Source organism: Prinia subflava, chromosome 5 (assembly GCF_021018805.1).
Source record: "Prinia subflava isolate CZ2003 ecotype Zambia chromosome 5, Cam_Psub_1.2, whole genome shotgun sequence".
Lineage (NCBI taxonomy): Eukaryota > Metazoa > Chordata > Aves > Passeriformes > Cisticolidae > Prinia > Prinia subflava.
Genome location: NC_086251.1, coordinates 17895462 through 17919437, shown reverse-complemented (window position 1 = coordinate 17919437; position 23976 = coordinate 17895462). Strand labels below are relative to the sequence as shown.

The 23976-nt window shown below is 37.4% G+C and overlaps 1 protein-coding gene across 5 annotated transcripts in view; it reads right to left on the bottom strand.

Moving 5' to 3' along the window:
- Nucleotides 1-23976, bottom strand: part of CHID1 (chitinase domain containing 1) — a 101180-nt gene that overhangs the window by 60965 nt on the left and 16239 nt on the right. For 4 of the 5 annotated variants that reach the window (XM_063398229.1, XM_063398230.1, XM_063398231.1 and 1 more), the window contains 4 exons: nt 21669-21761; nt 4166-4267; nt 2792-2947; nt 687-767 (listed from right to left, as the gene is read on the bottom strand). In XM_063398229.1, the coding sequence (XP_063254299.1) occupies nt 687-767; nt 2792-2947; nt 4166-4267; nt 21669-21761 (432 nt within the window). The remainder of the gene's footprint in view (nt 1-686; nt 768-2791; nt 2948-4165; nt 4268-21668; nt 21762-23976) is intronic. The other variant, XM_063398233.1, reaches the window with a different exon arrangement.

The window sequence follows — 23976 nt, the reverse complement described above, 5'->3', positions numbered from 1 at the left end:
GCACCAGAAAGTGCCGTAATCTCTGTGATTAACTCATTGTATTAATAAGTAATAGTTGTGACTGAGCTTTAAGAAACAAATTGTTGCTGCAAATATAAATTATAGTTCCTATTGTAACAACACCCAAGGACAAACTACATTGTGCTGCTGTAGGAGAAAAATTGTTTTCATTTCATTTAATCTTGAGATATATCTATAAAGATATATATACATGCAAGCAAATACATATATACCTTTTACTTCTTATGGTGTGTATGACAGAAACAGGATATTACATGGAAAGGTTGTATATCTTTGCAAGTACTTCTACCTTTAGATTACATTCTGCAATAAAAAAACACTGCCAAATAATATGCTATGCAAATAGGAGTTCTACTGTAAATTATTTTATGAATTTCTGGACTGAAAAAAATATGTAGTGAACAAAATCTGCCTATGTTCATAATCTCTTTCTATCACATAATTCCTATCCTAAAGTAAAGCACAAACACAAGAGAAGCATAGATTTCTGCATTCTGTATGCAATTTTATGCTCATAATTTACTAAAAATCAATTAAAATGCATAATAAACTAACATCAAACAAGCTGAGAATACACAGTTTTCCACTGAATCTTGCAATTCTCTATTTCTCTTCTTAAAGAGGATCAGATTCCAATGAATACGTTTCAACAAGAAATTGTCCACCTTACTGTGTGCCAAGGAGCACTGGCATGCCGGAGACTTGTACTTGCAATAAATTTCATATGCAAAAACTTGAGCAGAAATCTACAACAAAGAAGTTGATACTCACCAGACTGCACTTGACTGAATAGACTTTGAATTAATTTTAACACGAGTACTTTAGTTCAGCTTCCCTATCACTACATCATATGGACAGTGCCTTAAAGGTGAAATGAATCAATCCTTCAGCACTTTTTGCAGGTCAAATGATTTCCTTACAAACGGCCTGATACCAAGTAAGTGGCAGAAATCTTATTTTACTCTAAAATCCCCTTTTTTCTGTTTTCTTTATGTCAGAAGCCTAGCCTATTTTAAAGCTATTTTACCTCGAATCTATTCTACTTTTACATTACTATATGTCATCTACAACTGTAGACGCTTACAGTTATATTTCTGGAAAAATAAACATATCATTGACCAACAGGTTACACAGCAAAGGGAAATTCGATGTGTTTGATGTATAAATTCAAAGCCTCTTAAAGACTTTGTCCAGAACCTTGCTTCTGATAAATCCCTGGAAAAGCACAATCTCATGATCTGTCAGTGAAGAATTTATTACCAGAACCATACTGTGCACCAGTGTCCTACATACAGGTAAATAGCCTCTTTCAGTAAAACTTACTCATACATGACTCTTGGCTAGGATATTTTTGCCATTAATTAAAAAGCATGAATTAATATTATAATATAGTCCAGAAGAATCCATGAAAACTAGATGCCATCCTAGTGCAGAGTGTTCTTCAAGTGGAAACTTAATTTCAAAAAAGTTGCAGTTCAGAAAAAAGCAAGAGCCTTTTATTCTGTTAGACAGTGCTACTCTCCACTTGCAAAAGGAGCTGTAAATATTACAGTAAAGCTACATAATTTTGCTGAGCTTGTATAATTAGGACTGTAAATCAACAATGCTTTGACTATTGAGTATTCTTCCTGCCTAACCACCACCACTAACTTTACAGAAGTCATTCTGGAATACTTGCTAAACACCTTTCACTGTAAACAATGGCTTTATTTTTCCCCTTTTCTGTTATTCAGTCAGATTCAGAGATCAGCACTGGAAGAAAACTGTGTCTACAGTACAATACCCCTGCAAAGAGCAAAGGAGAAGCAGGAAGAGGGCAAAAGCAGGTGCAACAACAACAGTGTTTGTGTAACTGTAGGCATGGACATGAAAAAACTCAACCTAACCTTACACAGTCTACCTCAGACAGTATTTCAATGTTGAAACAGCAATTTGTTACTACATTCAAATATAATGGGGTAATGAACTTAGTAACCTGTGAAAGTGAGAACAGTCACCTTGTGTGCTTTAGGTTTGTTTCTACTTGGCTTCACTCTATTTTATAATTTCATAACAAATTTCTGAACAAACTTGATTTTCCTGTCAAATTCACTGTGTTTTTCTTGTTTTTCTGCTGGCTTGATGTATCACACCCTGGCTGTATTTCTGCAAAGCTCACTGTTATTACAGATATACAGATCATTATTATCACCCAAAACTAAAACCAGCCATTTTTCTCTGAGAATCAAAATAAAATTTCAAGCTGGCTTTGGAATATTTCCCTTTATCTTGTTACAGATTTTTGTTTCCAGGTGAGCTTACTGCAGCTTTTTCTACCAAAAAGAAACTTGGTGGCATATTGCTCTTGGAAACCAGTATCAAATTTCAAAGTAACAGGTAACAACTTCAGCAGCTGAGAGAAAGAATCATTAAGACAACTGCAGGAACCCCCAAAATGATGCAGAGCATAAGAGAATGCTGCAGAACATTTTTAACGCAAAGATGGCAACCTGCATGTACAAGCATGAACAGAGGAAAGAGGCAAAACTACACAAACCATTTTTGCATACGAGTTCTGACAGGATAACTGTGCCATCCATCTGCATTTCTGTAAGGGGAAGTCACAGGTCTTACTCGTAACAGGTGAGCTACTATTGCGTGTGCAGATTTATCACTTTTGCCATTTCTGTGTTGCTAACTCATCCATATTTCTAAACCAGAATACTTGTGAATTTCTAATTTTTGTGAGAATATATCATACAGAAGTACTTACTATCCAGAGAAGTCATACCTGCTGCCAAGGATTGGCTCCCCAGAGGTTCCCAAAGCAGAATAGTCCATGCCATAGAAATTCAGTCCTAAAAGAATTTTATTCCTCCATTTTGAATCAGGATCCAGTACTTCAACACAAGCTCGTACCCAGGGAAGGGGGGAATTTGGACCAGGTCTGTCAAGTTAGCAAAAATCAAACAGGTTGTCAGAAAAAGTACATGTTCATACTTAGCCTTCTCTTTTTGACCAGTGTAATTGTACAGAGCAAATTATGGCACACAAAAATCAGTGAAGATGAACCTACAATTCTATCAAGGTTAAATGCACATTCTTCAGTAGCCTAAAGTGCTGATACACAAAACATGCTTGCCTCACTCTTGACTTTTTGATTCAGTTCTGAGGTGACGGGACACAGAATTCCTTCCTAAGGGTAAGAAATGGTTTCCCCCAGCACTTTGTTACTGGCTTTGCACAGTGCCTATGCTATAATTCAAAACTCTGCGTGACTTCAGTTTTTTTCCTCAATGTTTTTACTGCAAACTGGCAAAATATACTGGGACAAAATCTACCATTTACTTGCAGAAGGAACTATAAAATTAGTGATTGGTAAGCAAGACAAGTCTCAATGATTGTGTAACACTTATTTATGGAGAAAAAAACCCTACAAAGTACCTAACAAAATCTACGTGAAGAAAAATACTATAGCCTTAATAAACGAAGTAATTGAATTGTCATGTATGTAACATCAGGATATTGTGCTCATTCCATTCCTACCTCACTGGAGAGGAGAGCAGGCTCTCCCTCAAACATGAACATGACAAAAGGCACTCACTAGCACGGCAACAGGAAGAGCACATCCCAGACTTACAAATATCAACATCTGCTACTCCCTACTAATTATCTGCCTCAAAGCCCTCGTGATACCTGTGCCATTAAAACTCAACATGCTAATATGGCAGAGCCACGTTGCTGGCAACTGTGCTCATATTTAAAGGCAAATGAAGTATCAATTGTTTAAAGCTAATTTGACAATGTTATTATTAGTAGATTATTAGTACCTATCCTGCAGAACTGTGCTAAATAATTCAAAACAAAAGAACCTGGCCTGTAAAAGAGTGTCAGGTTATCGTTTTACAAAGATGCCTTTTTAGCTGGAGTATAAAGTCTTTTATAATACCCAAACCCCAGATACAAATTGCTGTTAAAAATGTCCTGAGTTATCAGCTTCTGGAAAAATTGTCTATTTTAATTACTAATCCAGAACTTCCATATCATACAAATACAAAGCACTATCCACTTTACTAGAAAAAAATGAACTTGTACTGTTGATTTAACAGACCAAAGTAGGATTCAGCTCCTTCAGTGAACTTTCTGATGTCAGCTGGAGTCTTACCGATGTGGTGCTGAATAGTCGTACGTCATGAGACTGAAGCTGTCTATCGCTGAGGCCAACTGATCAAACTCTCTCTTTGTGAACATTCCTGGCTGGTTGGTCCTTTTAAAACAAAGCAAAACAGAAACAGAAACAGATGAATTACTACAATAACCAGGCTCATTCTCTCCTTTGGGTTTCATACCATTTGATCACATAGGAAAAATCTTTCACTCTGAGGTGGCAAACAAAAAAATAAAATATGTATTTCAGTGCCATTTATTACAGCCATCTTAGCTGTAACAAACAGTTAAGGCAAAAAAAATTCAATGCTATGTAGGTGGCCAGTGAGAAGATTCATCCTTCCACATCATGCTTACCAAATAAGCATTTCCAGCATGGCTACAATAGTGGTTATAAGGGCTGTGGACTAATGAAATTGCCTTCGGTAGCAATCAATTGAACTCTAAAAGCTTTTACAAAACCTTTAATTGCTTAGGCTGTTGAACTGGTTTTGACACTTAGAAACTTAGTTCTCTCAGGCAAACTTAAATAAATGGATGGGTGCAGCTGGTAATAGAAAAATATAAATCAAAGGTAATGATTGTATTAACCTCAAAAAGCACAATTTCAGTTTATACCATATTTAAGAAAGAAAACCTGTTTTCTTTAGACAAAACCAGATCAATTTCTTTTTTTGGGCAGGGAAGAATAAAGAGGAAATCCATTCCATGGACTTTTCTTGACACAAGTCTAGATATGCCTTCAGTATTTTTTGGTATGAAATATGGAAAACCATTCTTCCTCCCTTTTCTTGCTTACTCTTGATTTACAAAATATAGACCTGGATTAATATCTACCTTATCTTCATGGGTGAGGTGGTGTATATTTTATCTGTTTTGGACTCAGAGAGGCTATTGAAGTCCTTCAATCATTCAAGATGGAAACAATTAATTCACATAAGTTGCCGGAAAACATTGAATCTGTTTCAAAGAGAATTTTTAATTTCAAAATAGCAGCACAAAGAGCACAGCAGGCAACATAAGGCAGCCTTAATCACATTACAAAAATAGGACTGGACTAAAATGGAGAAGCTACTGCCAGAAGACCCCTGTCCTTAACCAGAGAATTCTCCCAAATATTGCCCCACATATTGTCCCAAATAATGAGCAGTGTACAGAGGGAGACATTGCAAACGAAGAGAAAATGGGAAAATGTAATTTAACAGCTCCAAGCTCTGTGGTACATCTCTGCCATTTAAGAGGCAGACTTATAGGATTGTACAAGATTCCTCTGAGGAGCAGAGGAGAGAGACTGGAGACACCAGACTTTCCCAATAATGTCAGAAACTGCTACTTGATCTAGAAATGAGAAGCCTAGCCTTGAATAGGCAAGGTATGCTTTTAAAACCACTCACGTTCCATCTTAAATGCAAAAACCAAAAAGATGCTCAGTGACAGATGCAAGTAATAAACAGAAAAATCACATATTTTGACCTTTATCCCTTTTGGATCAGGGTGCAAATTCTACATCCAACAATATGTGCTGCATGGATCACCAGAGCATAACAGTGTTCATTTATCAGTTCACAAGGACACTTTGTGTTCCACTGCATAAGGAAAGAGGTGACAAAAATGCAGGTTACAAAGTGGGGCAGATTAAATCACATAACATGCCTGTCAGATTTTCAGAACCAGTGATATACTGGTCACAGGAAGGAGAAATCTCATTCTTTTCCTTTAAGGCTTGTAACAAATTTAAAAAAAAAATCTTCAGTTCTGGAACCTACTGGTGGACCTCAGGTTTTTTTTATAGTTATCTGCTTGTGATGTACTGCAATTGCAAACTACAGTTGTTCTACAAGAATTAAAACAATAAATACATCTTTGAAATAATGCCATAGCAACTTGGATGTCTGTAGGCAAAGCAATTTCCCAATGCCAACTCCAGAAAAACACATTTTCAGTAAATTGATTGTGATTACTCCTGAAGGGAAAAACATAAAAAGTAATTATAATGTGTATTAGATATTAGGGCAAGTTGGATTGCTTTATAGATTTAGCTGAGTAGTACTTTAATGAAATTTGCATGAGTAACTTAAAAAGAAACCCACAGGTTAAAATGGATATTGCCATAATTTTCTCCAAAGCAATTTTGTAACTCAACTATTTCTGTTACAAAGGAATGCCATCTGAGCGGCAAGGGCACAAATTTCCAACTTGGAACAAACCCAGCAGCAATGAATCTACTTTGTCCATTAACGTATAGCGTTAAACCAGCAGCACTCTTCACAAAAACAAGCACCACTCACCAGTTCAATGAGTACCACCAGTCAACTCTGCTCTACTCAAGCACTTTGGGAAACTCCACTGGAACAAAACCAGGACTATTTGATTCATGCCTTTAGAATCATTCTGAGTCAAGAAAACTGGCAACTGGCACTCAAGCACAAAACCTAAACATTTTTTGACAGCTATTATACTACAAATTGGAGGTTTTCCAATCATTCTGATATGTATATAAACTTAACTCAAGGGCAGGTATGTTCCACAGACTACTTTGTTGAGAAATCCAGAATGGAAAGTCGGGAGACTTGGCACAAAATATGCAAAGTCCATGAAAGTAATGCTTTCCAAGTCTAAGTCAAAAGCTTGTCATTCTTCCAAACTTTGAATACCATTTCCAAAATAGCCATTGAAGTGGCAGAAGCTTCATCATTTATTAGCTTTCTACAATATACATACAGTCACAGAATCATCAAATGTGCTAAATTGGAAGGAATCCATAAGGATTATCAAGTTCAGCTCCTGACCCTGCACAGGACAGCCCCGGCAATCTCCCCACATACCTGACAGCATTGTCCAAACATATCTGAACTCTGTCAGGTTTGGTGCTGTGACCACTTCCCTGGGGAGTGTGTTCCCAACCACGCTCTGGGTGTAGAACTTTCTCCTAAGGTTCCAACCTAAACCTCCATAAAGACCAAAAAAAATAGCCTGTATTTAAAGTTACCCTAGCCTGCTAAAACATTAAAGCCTAAATCTCACTGTTTTGGAGAGAATTTGGCATAACTTAACCAGTTTTCTGAATATTTCCAGTCTGCTAAACTGGGACAGACTCCCCTTTCACTTGGGATTATTTTTTTAACACGGCTTGTTTAATTTTAAAACTTCATAAAGAAGATTAGGAGACACTGCAGAAGGAGAGGTGAGAGCACTAATTGAGTTTGCTCTGCAAATCTGCTCTTAAAACTTCCACTGGTCTTGACCAAGCCAGGGCTCCTCTCAGCCCTTTTGCAAAACCAGACCCAAACTTTACTCCCAAGATCCTGAAACCCTCCCAGAGCTGGGAGCAGGATACTGATGGAGGAGGGATGGAGAAGGAATGAAGACAGGATGAAGAAAGCATGGCCCAGGTGGCCCAGCTGGTATCCCCTGCCCCTCAATCCTCAGCCCTGGAGCTCTAGCCCCCTGGATTGTCCCATGCCAGGACTCGCTCCCTGGGGCAGCACTGTTCCAAGGTGCAGAGGACTGGGGAGGTCACACGGGTGATGGGCCTGCTGACACTGCCCTGACCCAACTGGAGCACAGGACACTGGGATGAAACCAGTTTCAGCTATGGATATCCTCAAAGGGCTGAAATTCCCTGGCATTCCTGCTAGTATCAACTATTGCTGTTCAGCATCCATGGGGGTTTTCAGTAACTTGGACTGAACAAAATACATGAATGTGAATTATAATCAACTGCGAAACTGAACTATATAAGTCAAATCTACAACCAAGCCTGCTCCTCAGTGCATACCCCAATGAAACAGACACTGGGAAGAAAGGAAAGACAAAAGGACAAGACTGATTTTTCTGGGATTGTTGAAAACCATTGCCTTACACTATTAACAAGAATCACAGAGGGTTTTTTAATCTGAGATACTTGAAGGGTTTTTTAGTATTAAGCAGGCCTTAAACTTACTCAGGCAATGGCTCAGTTACAGGTTTGGTTTGCACTATTACAGAGAAAGCAAAAAAACCAGCAGAAAACTGGAGGTTTTAGCTCCTTTCAAAGCAGTTTCGATGTGGCAGTGCAATATTATGTCTCAACCTACACAAGCAGGCATTATATTGTATTTTTATGTCTTCTTTACCCAATATGCTTTCCATGTTTTCATGAAAGAGCTTCTCTGGCACTGATAAATGCTCTGGTGAAAAGCAGATGCAAAGCTAGGAAGTGTTCAGATTTGAGTCATCATTCAACCTACATTTCTGATTGATAATTCAGGATCCAAAAATTCATCTTACACTTCCGCAGTCTACTTTTGATACAGGGTATGTGGTTTATTTGCCTGGCAAGCACATTTCAGGCAGGGGAAACACCTAAGCAAGACTATACCAATGCAAAAGTATGAAGTGCAGAAACAAATCTCAATAAGAAAAGACATCAAAAGTGTGACAGGTATCAGTTCTGTCACTTAAAGAGTGACTTGAAAACACTCAGACACTGGTAATGAGGATAAAATTCCACAGTAAAAGGAAAATCAAACTGTATCCTCTATCTTATATAATTAATAATTATTAATAATTACTATTTCAATATTTTAAACTAACACTCTGTGGTGAATGTTTTCCCTGCTATTGAAAAGGAAAAGCACCTCTCAAAGAAATGAAGCTTTATTTTTTCTTCTTTCTGGTTTGAAACAACTGTTAATAGGGAATGATATTTATCCCATATTTTTCAATTTTCTGTTTTCTAGAAAAATCTGTAGGATTATATTTCTAAAATACCAGCCAAATGTAAACACTCACTGAAATTCCTTAGACCGACAAGACTTCCTAATGGATACACTATCTATTCTTTATGGTATTTTAAAATATTTGTTAAAAAGTGTAAGAAATATGGACTTAGCCCTGTAAAAATAAATATCTGGAATTAATCTAAAAAGTGTCCGTCACTCCTGCTCAATATTTAAGGGATTAGGCACCATACATGAGGTGGCTTTCTACTAAATCTCTACAAAAACTTCTACAAGTAGAAATTATCAGTGCAGGGAAATGATTAACACTAAGGATAGAAAACATGCCATGGGACTGCTGGGTGTGCAGAAAGAGGGTGGAAGAACAAAAACACACTGCAAAGAGAAAATGAGAGTTTTCCCTTCCAGTTCATTGCTGATTTACCTCAAGTGGACATTTTTTATTCTGTGACGTATTTTCCTTTTAACAGACAGTAAAGCTGCCTTACACAACATCCACGGAAATCCTTCCCATAAAAAGCCTCAGAAATACAACATAATTTTTACAAGTTCTTCCCTTCAAGTAAGAGAGCAATGGCAACTTGGCAGAACTCACAGAACGATGATTCCCCTGAGAGCATAAGTCTTATTTGCACACATTCCTGAGAATTTATCAACATTTCCCAATGGCACACTGCCACATGTATATAAAAAATCCCTATTATTGGGACAACATCACAGACTTCGAAAAAACCACCTGTTTTCCTTGGAATTTCCATATACACAGCTTAGAATGTCACAGTCTCTTTTTGCTGTTCTATCTTTTTACTGTTCTAACTTTTCTTTTCTTGTCTAAATAACTGCAGGGTGGTTTGTTTTACAGCCTGGAAGGTTTACTATCCAAATCTTTGAAATTACATACAGTCATATGTATCAAAATTCCCATTAATGCTTTACTGATAAGTATTTTTGTAAGGTTTTGAGTTTGTAGTCTTTCATATTGAAAGACTGGGAAAAAATCTTCAACAATGAAAGCTGCTTTCATCCGCTTTCAAATGAATCTACATTCTCAACTACTCCTTGTCTCACTACTATTACTCTCAAAATGAAATAAGGAGAAAAATGGTCTTTTAACTGACTGCTGTTTCCTGCAAGTTCAAACTGCATTCTTGTAGGGTTACCTCACCTTCGCCCCCCTTAATAAAGGAGAAGTTTCCTGTATCCTCATCCTTGAATAGCCTTCATAATGGAAAACTGATTGATTTTCTGTTTCCACTACGATTCCATTTCAGAAGTCAGCCTCTCAGTAATGACTTAATTTTCTTGTCATGTATAATTCTCTGTAAAGCAACTGTTTGCAAATCTTTCTTCACTGTGAGATATTATTGGTTTTCATAGCTCGTTGCAGATAGGAGCTTTACAATATAATCCTACTGCATTTTATGAACACAGACCACTGAATTCAGTTAATGCACAACAACTGAATAAAAATTCACTGTTTCTTTCTGCACGAAGTCTGTTCTATAGAAAATAGAAGAAAGAGCTAAATGTCTACCATGTTGATCACACAATTATAGGTGCTGATAATGAAACAGTCAAATGTGAAACCAAGTTCAATCTGAATCCATTTCCTTTTCAGAAAAAATTGTTGACAAAAAATCCTTTTGTAACTACCCTTTCTCATTTTAGGTTTTTCAAAAACTCTCACGATGACAGCTTACTGAAGTAATTTTCCACTATCAGTACTTATCAGTGCTTCTACATGGATCCCAGTTTCCATGGATGTTTTGCAACTGGATTTCTGGTGTCCTACCCTCTCACAGCTGGGCCTTGGGAAAAAAAAATTCCCATCTTCATCTGTCCAGCTACATATTTTCATGAAGCAACAGGAACCTGACTATTAAAATTCTATGCCTATGTCAATTTGGCTTGAAACTGGTCAAATGCCAAAGAAGCTTTAGCAGAGAAATGAAAAATGTAAGAGAGAAAGCTTACAGACACCTTGTTACCTCAGAAATGAAGCTAAAAACAGAATTAGGGGTTTACAGCATTGCATGAAGCAGCCAAGTCAGCAACAGGACCTTGAAACAATACTGCTGTTCAAAGCCATGAACAATAATTACAGCTTCAATCAAAAGAACATGACCATACTGAATGTTTAACCAACAAAAGAGAGATCCTCAGGTGGACAAAAGCAGATTTACTCCATAGTGGGGAATGGATTCCATGCAGCTGAAAGGAGATTGTAAAAAGCACAGCATGTTCTCTATCTCTGACCTCTCTCCCTCCCAGACAACAGATCAAGGCTTTTGCAGAGATGCACATTACTCAGGCATTTCAGAAAATGCACATACTTACTGTAAATTCAAGTATCTTCACCAGCCTTCAAAACACAGATTTCTTTTTCTCTAATTCCTTTCTAAGGACAAAATGTTGCAAGAGGTGAAGCATGATCTAAACACAGTATCTGATTTTGTGGCCTACAAACCCAGATCAATATGTCAAACCAGGGACTGTACATTTCAAACCCAAAAATATCCATTCAACCATCTCCAAATCACATTTTGCTTACAGAACATGAAAGGACATCTTATTGTTAATAAGTCAGAGACATATCCCAAGAGACACAAATTATTAAAGAATGCACAAATGAAAAAGGAGAATTTTAATGGAAACACAACAGTTTAGTAGATAATTTCTAGTGATTTGGAGCAGTCTGAATATTCCAAGATAATTGCTTTAGCAAAGCTGGGCTAGCCATTAAGGAGAACCTTCTAAGTGTGTAGGTAGTCTGGGAGTTCTGACATCCATTCATTCGTAGATTTTAAGAGTTTGCTAGATAAACTTCTAGTAAAAGTAATGTAGTTATAGTTTATTTTGACTTTTTTTTATTATTTGCATCTTCCAATACTATACTCTACTACTATTCTCAATAGTAGCTTAAATTCAGGAATTAAAACCTGCAACCCTACTTGTGCACTGTCTTTGTCTGGTGCACTTATTTCATGACAGCAATGTTGACACTCAGATGCCTTCAGAACATAAAGGCTATCTGTCCCTTGTCCACAGAAATGATCACAACTTAAAATAAACACCTCTCCTGAAAACCACAAATCACATTACTGACTGCATTCGAATTTTCTCAATGGCAAAAATCTCTTTACCAAAGTCTCAGATAGGAAAGATTAAGATAGGTATTTTAAAACCAACAAAACCCAGACAGCTCAACGAGCAAGAAAATTATAACTGCGTGCTACAGATTCACAACACAAAAGCCCTGGGAGTGGTTCCTTCATGAGCTTCTTATCTCTGAGGGACTGCGAATTTTAACAGACTGACAAGTGAAAACTTGCTATATTTTTATCAGGAAGCAGAATGGTATCTCTGTACCTAATGAATTTTTTGCAGAACATTAAGGGCTGGCACTCTTCTTTAATACACACACCCCATCCCAGCTGTTGCCTTTGGAGTCCTCGCTCTCCAAACAGGGAGAAGCACAGGATCTGCTCTTGCCATGGAGTAGCCTACCCAGTTTTCATGAAGCCAAACTAATTACCTGTGGCCCATCTGGTTTAAACCAGTAACAGAAGTCAAGAAGGGGAAACATGCCAAGCAATATATGTCCTGAAAAGAAAGCATGAAATCTCAGCAGACGGCTAGGGACAAATAAGCCTGAACACTGCTGTCCTCGGAGCTGAGGCATGCTGGCAGACCAGGCACTTACAAATTCTTAAGTTAGCTGAAAAATACAGTGTATCTAAAACTCTGAAGTCATAGTAAGAAATACACATTTGACAAAACCAGACAATCTGACTACCAAAGAAGAAAAAATTAATTTTGACATTTATTGTATTTAGTAGTTCCCTTTTTGGGAAGGTCAGCTGTTCTCCTTTCATGCTGTTTCCATTACATTGCTTCAGTCTTTTCCTAGGAGCCATTTAAGAAGGACTATGCACAAATGAACATCCACTGTGTCACCATTTGCTTCTCCTAATTTCCAAACTATTCTAGTGCGTTTCATGCCAGGGCTTAATGCCCAGGCAAGCCATGCTCCAAGAGCAGAACATCACACAAAACAAGCTTGTACTCTGGAGCATATGAACCTAATTTAAAAACTCTGACACACCAAATGTAGCCTTAATTCCTCCTAGCACAAAATGCTCACCATTTTTCTTCTCTTTGTTTTTTGCAAAGTTTTCCAACTTAATACTGAAAGTTATGTAGTAATTGCTCTACACCAGCTGGCTCAGAATTGGTAGAGCTATAAATGACAGATACGCAGAGGAATACATTCCACCCTTTCTTCTCTTTCACTGTTAGCTGACCTACAGATTATTTTAATGATTCTCCCTAGTGGGGATTCAAAACAAGATGTGTGCACTTGCTTCAGAAGATGCCAGAGGAGTCAGAATTTTGTTGCATTGATTTCATATTGTAAGGTACAGCCTTTAAAAGAGTCAGTTCTAAGAATAGATTTGTTCCTCTTGAGGCCTTTCTCAATCTATGCAAAATGCAGGAACATCTCATGGCTGCAGTCAGAGCCACGCTGTACTGAGCTGGCAGCCCAACAAACGGCAGTAAAACCAGGGAAGTCATCAGCAAGAGAAACATGTAGTTTAGAGCCATTTACAAGCATCTAGATTTACTATAGCTAACAGAATTCACTTTAAAAAGAGATGCAACTGACAAACCTATACTTTTAGCCCAGTAGCATGACTCTGACCAGGATTTAAGAGCATCACCATAATTTGAGGACATTATTAAACTTGCTCCAGTAACTGTTACTCAGAAGTAGACAGCAATAATTTCCTACTGAGTTTTCTGTTCCCCTCAGTATAAACTCATATCTCAAGCTGTATCTTGTGATCCAAATCAAACATACAGATTCTCTAACATGCAATAAAAATTACTACATCAGTCAGTTAGCCTAGACAGCCCTCTTAAAAGTGATTTCTGTGGCTTTTTGAGTGCTGAATTTCATGCACAGGGCTCAATTAAAAAATCTCTTGATATGTAACTGTACTCTCCATATTCCTGACAGTACTATTTTTTTTAGGATACTCACAGGAGGATGGATAACTATGGGAACAACGGAGGCCAAAGTGTTATTACCAGCTAGGCACAACAAATATGAATCTGTGCATAGTTAGCTTTCAGATTTTCCCTCCCAAGTCCCAATTTCTGTATACTGATTGCCCAAAGAGATTGTCTTTCAGTATCAAACTTCCTTATCAGCAACAGTAAGCATGCAGAGCATATTTGGTATATACTTATTAACTCCACAATAAATAAACAAACAAATAAAAATATAATTTTTAGAATTGCTTGCTTTTCTGTGACCTCATTTGTCAAGCTGGAAGGAAAAGTAAGAAACATTAGACATATGAAAAGCTCACAAAAATTCAGCAACAGTATTAGTGATTCCAACAAGATATGATTATTATGATCAGGTTCCTCACAAATATTTTAACCTTTCATTATTTGAAGTGCATGTATTGGTAAAGCAGAATCCTACTTAATAAGCAGTATTCTACAAAGTTGGTTTTTTCTAATATACTGTTATTTGACATAACCTGATAATTGGAAAATTCCTCTGAAACAAGCAATATGTTTCCTGCTGGTTTGATCCCTAGCATTCTTCACTTACCAAAATTTCAAGGCTCTACATTCTGTCCCACATAGTCCTTCCTGAGAATGATGTTAAAAGGAAGTGACAGTTCCCATTTCACTCCAAAACAGACACATGTTAGAAGCTGCTTGTATTTCATTGAATTTGTTTACCATACATTATCATAAAAATTACCCTACTGTTTACTGGCATATTCTACATCAGAATTGCTACTTGCTAGAAATACTCCTAAGGAAAACAGTGTGTGTATATACACAGGAATAGTAAACCAATGGACATATTTTGTATACACAAAGTTATGGCAAAGCAATTGAATCTCCAGCAACTTCTAAAGATGACAGATTACTGACATAAAAATATAATTATAAGTATCTGTTCATAATCAGTTTCCTAAAGACCAAAGCACCTATTTCCTTTATCACATATGCAAAACACTGGTCAGCTGCAGCATCCATCAGGCTGAGCAAGTGTGAGGTGCCCGAGCAGTTATTCAATGTGTGCTCTTCATACTTTTCAGTCAAACATGTATGTATATTTATAGGAAAGGCAGAAAAGAGCATGACAGCACAAATAAGAGGAGGGATGAGATGTCTGCTTTCCTGCCAATCTTTCCAAGAGGCAGACTAGCTAAACTAAGCTGGTATCAACTGCTACTGAATAGCAGTAATAAAGACTGCATAGATTCTGGTAATTTTCATTGCACAGCAGCTCTACAAAGAAAAGGCTGAAGATACTTAAGACAGTACTTCACATCCACAATGTTTTTGAAGCAAGAATAAAGAATAAACTCAGTAGTTAAAATGTTAATTTTGAAGAAGTGCAGTTTAGTGCTGGAAAATACTGATAATAAATACCTATACAAGTTTTAAGTAACAGAAAGAGAAGCTGTAATTTTTTTTTCCTTACATATGCAAATATGAAATCCAAAGTTGGGGATGTTTGTAGTATTTTGATGAGACAAGAACATACATTATGTTCAAATATTTGAAGAGAGAAAATGGCTTGGGTTCGTGTAGCTTTAAAATGAAAATACCTGCACTACAGCTGTGCATCTCAAGAAGTCAATAAAGACAGAAATTCTTCTAGAAGCTGTGAGGTTAAGTGTACCTTTTATCAGGGAGAAACATGTTTGGTTGTAATTTAAATACTGCTTTGATATGTGCTATCAGAAACTAGCCAGGAGATAACAAATTATTCTAGCTAAACTGTATGCAATTTGCCAATAATAGCATTTTTGAGACTGTCACGAGGACAGCGATAGCTCTGGTGGTTTGTTTACAATGTGCTTCACCCTCACTAATAATCCCCAACATCATGTCCCACAAAGCTGAATGAAACCATCCTGCTCACTGACCTCTGCTCTGGACTGGCAGGCATGTTATTACAACACAGCTAAGAACAGCAACTATTTTGCATACGATTACATAAATCAAGGATCAAGGTTTGACATATCTAGTTCTTATTATGCTAGACTTGATAAAATTACTAAAAGTATAAAGCTACTTTGTGTTACCTGAGGCTTCTGAAACAATTGAAACAATCTCTTTCTAACACTGTCTTCCGTGCATTTCAATTATGATTGATGCATAGAAAGCTCCGAAGTTTTAGAGATTTTTCAGCAGATTATTGGTATTTTTTCTCAGAAATGCAGCAGTAGCTACATCTGTAATTCTAAAACTCTTAATAGTGACAAAGTGGGGAAAGTGGGGAAATGACAGAGGAGAGGCAGCTGCTGAAACAGACAGGAACTTGTCACCCTTGCAGTCCCACGTTCAGTCAGGTGAAAAGATGACAGGGAATCTTCTGTGTCATGTGCCCTGTTTGCTTAAAAGGTCTCCACCAGGGAAGTTAGAGTGTGATTCCTGTAATCCATCTCTCTCTTGGACTCCTGGATACTCCTCAACCAATTCACCTCCTCATGGAGTTCCCTGAGGGCTTTCCAGTTCAGGAAACCCTCCTGGGCAGCACACTAGAGTGCTCCACCACGGATTGTGCTGACAGTACAGCCTCCACCTCAGCACCTGAGTTTACTTGTTTACTTCACAGCTTACTTTCTCTCATTTATGGATTCTGTACAACATCAAGAGACAAAGATTTATCTCTTATGCAAGGAGCAGCTACTGTCTTGTAGCCTGAAGAGAGGTGTGTTAAGAGGGTATCAATCACACAGGACAAACTGCCTAGTGCATATCCTGACCATCAAAATGTCAATAAAGAGTATAGTATTATATTATGAAGTGACACAACCAATGCCATTTTTATTTCTACTTTGTCCAAAGGATTATACTTCTGGGGATGATAAAAGTCCAAGGAAAGCAATCACTAAAACCTAAATACAGACTTATTTAACAGTGTTTAACAATATGAACAGCTTTTAATGAGTCTATACTGAGACTTGACATGTTTTTATCATATGTCTAAAGTCTATGCCAGGAAGGCAATGGTTATGCAACCATGGATAGATTGAGAACCCCTGTGAAGACAACACTGTACCTACATCTTCCAGGAACCTTTTGTCTTTGTTCTTTCTCAGGACAGCAAGAAACATGAGCATTACTGATGCTCCCTTCAATAATAGCTTATGTAAATAAACTTAATTTTATTTACTCATGATTTTCTTGACAGTAATTGGGAAACACAGTAGATAAAATGGTTGCTGAACCTGGACAAAACATACAATAATCTAGTCAGATGAAATTCAATTTACTTGCAGACAGAAGAGAGTTACTATACAAAATCTTACTTTTTGCTCTGAGAATACATTTCTAATATTGTAAAGAATTTAAGTACAGAGAAACAAAATAAGCAACCAACTCAATGCCTATGACTTATGAGAACAGGTACAGCCAAATTTCAAGGTCCCTTTGCCATATTTATTTTTTCCCTCCAACATTGTTATGCAAGCACATATTTAGGCATAAAGGCAGTTCACTCCAGCACAGTTACCATATTTGGAAAGAAGCTTGTGAAATCAGTATAAAAACATCCACACATCTTTCTGCAGCATAATTTCTGCAGGAAAATAAAACACTGAATTGCATATATTTAAGGCAGGAATTTAATCAAGCCCAGATTAGTAGGACCAATGGTTACTCACCATCAGCAGTGGACAGAGTATGCCTGGCTAGCCACTGACCTTATAGAAATGGTACCCATATGTCCTGGGTTTATACATGCATCAATGTCCATGCATGTTAAAAGCACTAAAATTTAAACTTTCTGAGACATTCTGTTGAAAGATGAAGTGGAAGTCTTCAGCAAACCTTCTGCTCTAGCAACCACTTACACAGCACTGCAATCCTTGCATGCCTCTTCAGACATCTGCAACTGCAAGACTCCAATCCACAAAGGAGAATTAACACACACACACTTCGTGAAGAATAGCTTTGGCTCCTGCTGTTCCTCTCTCGTAAATCATTTACATTTGCAGGAAAATCATGCAATTCCTAGACATCAGGTGGATGAAAACACTATCTCAATCTCTGTTCTCCACCATGGGAGCTGTACATGTAATCTCTATGACAGTAAAGCTTACTAGAGAGGTTCCTGCCTCCCAGTCAGCATCCAAACACATTCCTAATTCTTGATTACTCTTGATTATGCCAGCTCAACTGTCTCTGGTTAATGTTCTGAAAAACTATAAAAATATGTGGATTTAAAAAGAGTGAAGTTTTCTTTTAGTCCAGAACATTTTACAAGCAAACAGAAATCCAAAGGCACCACTGGAATCTTCAGTTACTAAAGCAAGGTTCAGTAGAGGATCAGTCTCACTTAGTTTTTGTTGCAAAAGTTGAATTTGAGAAGTTAAACAGATGACCCAACATGTTTTCTTCCTGCATCCCACACTTGATCTCATGTGCAGTGCTGCATTTTCCAGATGGGTTTTCCCTCAGCAAAGTAGTATTTTTAGCTCTTAAGTGTCTCCTTTCAGATAGCATTTGCTGACAGACTGCTTTGATCTTAATGCATATCAAAAGTGTCTAAATTACAAATTCCTAAATAAACTGCTTACATTTGACTATGCTCTTTAAATTTTAATCAGGGTAGAACACAAAAGGGACAATGTTTCAGTTCCTAACATCCCATTTGGGCAGGATACTCCACATACAGCTCATGTCTCCTTTATCAGTCTATTGCCAGCTGCTCAACTCTGATATATTATTTGATTCTTGATGGTACTTATTTCCATGCCTTTAGCTGTATTTTTGATGAACAGTCTACAGTGATTCCAAAAACTAAAGGATGTAAGATGCATTAAACACACTTTCAACCACGTGGAAATGTTAAAACCCAAAGTGTTTCAAGACACAAGACATTTAATACATGTAGCATACAGTAGCAGGCACTTTTCAGTTCAAGCCTTGTATCCTATAAATCAAATATTTTCAAGTACAGCTGCTATCCAAAGAGTCAAGTCAGGTAGAAAGAAAATTTCAAAATTCTGATTATTGATATCATTAAATCAAATATATTTCTAAACTTTAGAGTATACCTGGACATTGTGAGTGTTTAAAGATGTTTCTGTAAGTTATGAATCTCTTTGCAACAACCTATTTATTCAAAAACTTCAAGTGTTTTTTCTAGTTAATGCAATAAGAACACATAGATGGAAGACACAGACAGGTGGTTTATGTAAGATTATTGATGGAAAAGAATGCGTTTATTGAATTCTCCTGGGCCATAAAGGTTTATAGCTAAATCCCCAAAACTTTAGGAATGCATAAAGATATATATAATTGGTTTAGAAGAATGATACATTCAGATTCTTTTATACAAACTACAGCTGCTATTTCTCACAGCTCCTCTACAAACAGACCATATAGGAAGAGACATGTAAAACTTATTTCAGGTTAAAAACTGCACTTCTAATAGGCATCTCTTTCCAGCTCCAATAGTGCACCCCTAAATCCTGGTTCAGAAATGTTTCAGAACTGTGACCTCACTATTGTGCCAATGTGCAGGACAGCAGGAGGCAGCAATGATAACACGAGATCCAAACCTTGGTGTGGTGCTCAACAGAGACATAGTCCTGAAAGATAGTTACCTTAAAAATGCAAATTCTGGTTCAGGTAAAACATGTTTAAGAATACAGAGGTTTTACAGAGGCTCCAACTCTTGTTTAGGGATTTAGAAAAAATAGACTGTAGAGCCCCACATGACTTACAGACACAAAACAGATTTAGTTCCCTCTGACTGACCTTGGTAACACCAACAGGTAAAATAATGAACAGGAATGTTGAGGTTTGTGCTATTCTTCCCTTTCTCCCTACCACCAAAAGCACAAATGCACTTCAAACTTGAACACTGTTTATAGCAATTACTTAAATTCTACCAGAGCATGTATTAGCATTTTAAAAAGCATCTGTGTGATGCACTGACTGATAAGGTATTTTAGAAAAATGTTTTAAAATGTTCTCTTTTGCTTTACCTGTAATAGACTAAAATTAATAGCAACAGAAAATTACTTTTTAAAGTAACTATCAATTGGGATGAGATGTGGGACATAAGAGGGCAGCAGGAAAAATTGGAAGAAATGACAGACAGGAGATAAGACATAATAATTTTGCATTATTTTTGATTTAACCAAATCAGAAGAAACTCAAAGTACTTGTTAGCACCGCTGAAAAGCCATGCAATGCAAAGGCATACCAGTTCAAAATTTTCCAGAGAAATCTGCAAGAAATTAGAGGATTAATGACCCAGAGCCAAGGTAAAATCATAGAGGCTTGAGGGATAGAAAGGAATGTCTTCAAAATGCAGCTAGGCCTTTAAGTAAAAAGCTCTGCACAGGCAATATTTTGCAAAACTGTCTACTTTACTAATTTACATGGAATTTAGTGTTTTCTTTTTCCACAGTCTTCAACACATAGTTTCTCTCTCTGCCTATCAAAATTGGGTGGCCAGCCCCATATGGGAGCAAAGGGATTTCTGCATTAAACTAGCTACTTCTTGTAAGGATACAAATCAGTTATAGGATGCAACAGAGGAAAATATAAAGAAACAAGAAATACCCTCAAGTACATACTTTACAGCAAATAAACTGCAGTCAGATTTCAGGCAACTATTGAAGAATAAAATTAGGTAAACATTGTTCTGGGCTAACAGTATTAAGATAGTAGGAAGTACCTATATTCAGGAATTGGTTGGGATGGGGTTACATTAGTAGCCTACAGAGGAGGTGACAGCTATAGGGCAGATGCTAACTGATCTCAGCACACAGACAACCTTTTAGTCACCTGCTACAGGATCCCTGAATCTTTTCAGCCAGATGCATTTAATTCTGCACAGATAGCTGTAAGCAGAAATGCTTTATTTCCCCAACATGCTGTAGGACCTCCTCATAAAACTCAATAAAAACTTCAGGTCATTGCAGAGAAAAGTCCAGCCACAGAAACAACATTTACCAAACTGCTCAGGCATTCAATTTTCTCAGCCTTTTTGGCACTCTGAAAATGAATGTACCCTGAAAGATGTGACAGCCTACAAGAAATTTAGGAGGCTGTACAACACTGTCCTGAAACTGTGCTGTTAAACTGTCATAATCTGTATTGGCTGTGAGCCTATCCATACTGCTGTTCAGCCCAAGGTGAGAAAAATAAGAAATTGTCATATTTTTTGTTAGCTGCCCACTGATTCTTATTTGAAAAAGTACCTAAAAATGCTTCTCTGTTTGATTTACATTACTGAGTTTTCATATGCAGGCACAGGGTTGCTGAACAGCTTAAAGGAAGAAAGGAAACTTGTGGGGAAAAAACCTAAGATTGCATTGCCCACTATGCAATTGTTAGCCAACTGTGCACCTGCAGCTGGCAAAGACAACCACGTCCTGGGCTGCACCAAGGGAAGCGTGGCCAGCAGGTCAAGGGAGGGATTCTGCCCCTCTGCTCTGTTCTCATGACACTCCAGCTGGAGAGTGGGGCAGAACAAGGTCGTGCACAGCATCTCTCCTTGTTGGCTCCTCTATCACATCGAAAATTAGGAGGTATGTATGAGTGTACAGAAGTACCAAGACTATTCAGTGCAACAGGCGTGCAGAAAGGACTACCAATCAAACCCAAATAATTTCTTCTTCTTTTGAACTGCACAGCTTTAAACAAAGCTTTGAACTTACTGTTTATCAGACAAGAAAGTATTTCTCACCTGGAAACTGCTATCTAAATAGGAATACTCACCCTGCTGCAACTGCAGGAGGGATGACCAGTATGAGTTTAAGTTGTGCTTCATGCAGAGCTTCAGAAAGGTGAGTGAGCAAGTGAATCAACTCCCTGAAATATAAACACACTATTAGAGGGAAAGGCAGGAAAACTGCTGCTATATATTGACAAGAACAAGTAACAGTAGTAATAATTGAAAAGACGCAGCTGGCAAGAGAGACAAACACAATTTGTTGCAAATGATCATAGCAGAAAAAAACTGTTAGGAAGACTGATTAGGTTTACCCTCTTTAAGGACTATGAACACTGCACTGCTTGAGACAGTCAGTTTTGTTGGAACTGGTGATCACTCTGGGGTTCCAAGTTTTTCTTAGTTTTATTTTAATCTAACTATGCATGTAAAACAAGCCATCATATCTTATCAGAGCAGGTCATCTCTTGAGACCATTTTTGGTGAAAGGAATTAGATCAATAGAAGAACCAAACACCGTTCTGAAGAAGCAGCTTTTGAAGAGATTAAAGCTGTCACTGTGTGGCTACACACAGGAAGTTGTGAAGATGTTTTCACAGCAAAACATCCACTCTTCAAGGGATATTTCTGAGGCCTGTGTTTAGAAATATTTCTTCTGCCTTTTTTTTCCCTAAAAAAATAATCCTTTTGTTTCACCTTACTTCACTGTATACCTACAAAATACATGTTTACAATGTCATATCTGGAAACAGCATCTTCTGTCTGCATCATTTAAAAAAAGATTGCCACAAAAGCTGATTTTCATATTCATGTTCTTGGTATTTCAATAGGAAAAAAACTTTTAAATGCTTATGTAAACTGTTTTTAGCGCTCCTAACTGGAAGGGTGATGTTAATAGAAAACGCTTCAATCTGCAGAAACAAAGTTTAAGGTCATCTTTAGAAGAATCCAAAATTACCCTAAATTTGCACTACAAACATGGCCCTTCTGAGTGCCTTTCTTAAGCCATTTGATTTTTCAGAAGTTAACTTTCTTATTTTTCAACAGACCAGGATGATCCACAAACACAGTCAGATGATACTGGTACAGAACTCTAGATCTGTTTAGGACTACGTTTAAACCAGAACCAAATAGAAAGCAACCCATCCATTCCAGGAGGCTAAAAGTGCTTAAGCAGCAAAGGCAGAATAGACAAAAGCCATCATCCAAGCTGTTTGCTCCACTTAAACTGAATTAGACCTGAACTCCCAGAAACATCTTGGTACTGTCATGCCTTTCAAAGCAGTATAATCCTAGAGATATTCTCCTGAAACTATTGCTCTTCTTATATAATTATCCATCACAGTGATTATGCTTGATTTTCACAATGTAGACACTATCCAAAGGTAACCAGGTATTTCCATTTTCCCCTGAAATAGTTTGATGCCTGATGAAAACTTCCTAGGGCCTACAAAAGCCATTGCCCTCAAAATCCTGGCAAACAAACAAAACATGTTTTATCACCTTCCCAATACCAGCAATATTTTGTGCTTACAGTTTGAGAGCTGGCTGTGCTGAACAGCCCTCTTCAATGAACTATCACACTGCCACCTATATTTCTCTTCTGGGGGAAGACATGGGATTACAGGAATCATCTTTTGGTCTGCCTGCAGCATGGACTTCTAACATTCTTGCTCTGGGAAACCAACAGCTTTCCCTCCTGTTACTTTACCACATTCATTCCACATCAGGAGTGTCACCATTCAGACAAAACACTTGCAGAAGAATCCTTTCCCATACAAACACATTAAAAATTACAACACTAAGCAAAACAGACATTTATTGACATAAACATACACATCCATCACAATTCCCACATGACATAATCTTATCAAAAACTATAATAAGTATTAAAACTAGGTAAGCAAGCTTCCCCACTGATTTGTATCTTGTGGCTTAGTGACCTTTTTAACTAATTATGCCCAAACTACAATGTAACTCAACCTTTATTAGATGTCAGAGTTGCTATATATAAGATAAATTTGACCACAGAATCAATTCCTCTTGCCTTGAGATTATCCTACAGTGCTCATCAGCGGGGATCTCTCTTCTCTGCCTGGCTGCCTTTGTTAGCTGCAGGAGCTTTGAGAACTCTACACCATGCAAAACATTTGCTGACTTTAACTATTTAGAATATGAACCAAGCATAGGTACAGAACAAGGTAACACATTTTTCATTTAGAAACAAGGTTAACACCCTCACTCCCATTCTGCAGAGGCAGAAACTGATCCACAAAGGCAGTGACATGCCCATAAAAATAGTGACTGCACAAAAAAAGTCATATTTTGAAAGTGTAGAACCATAACCTACAACTG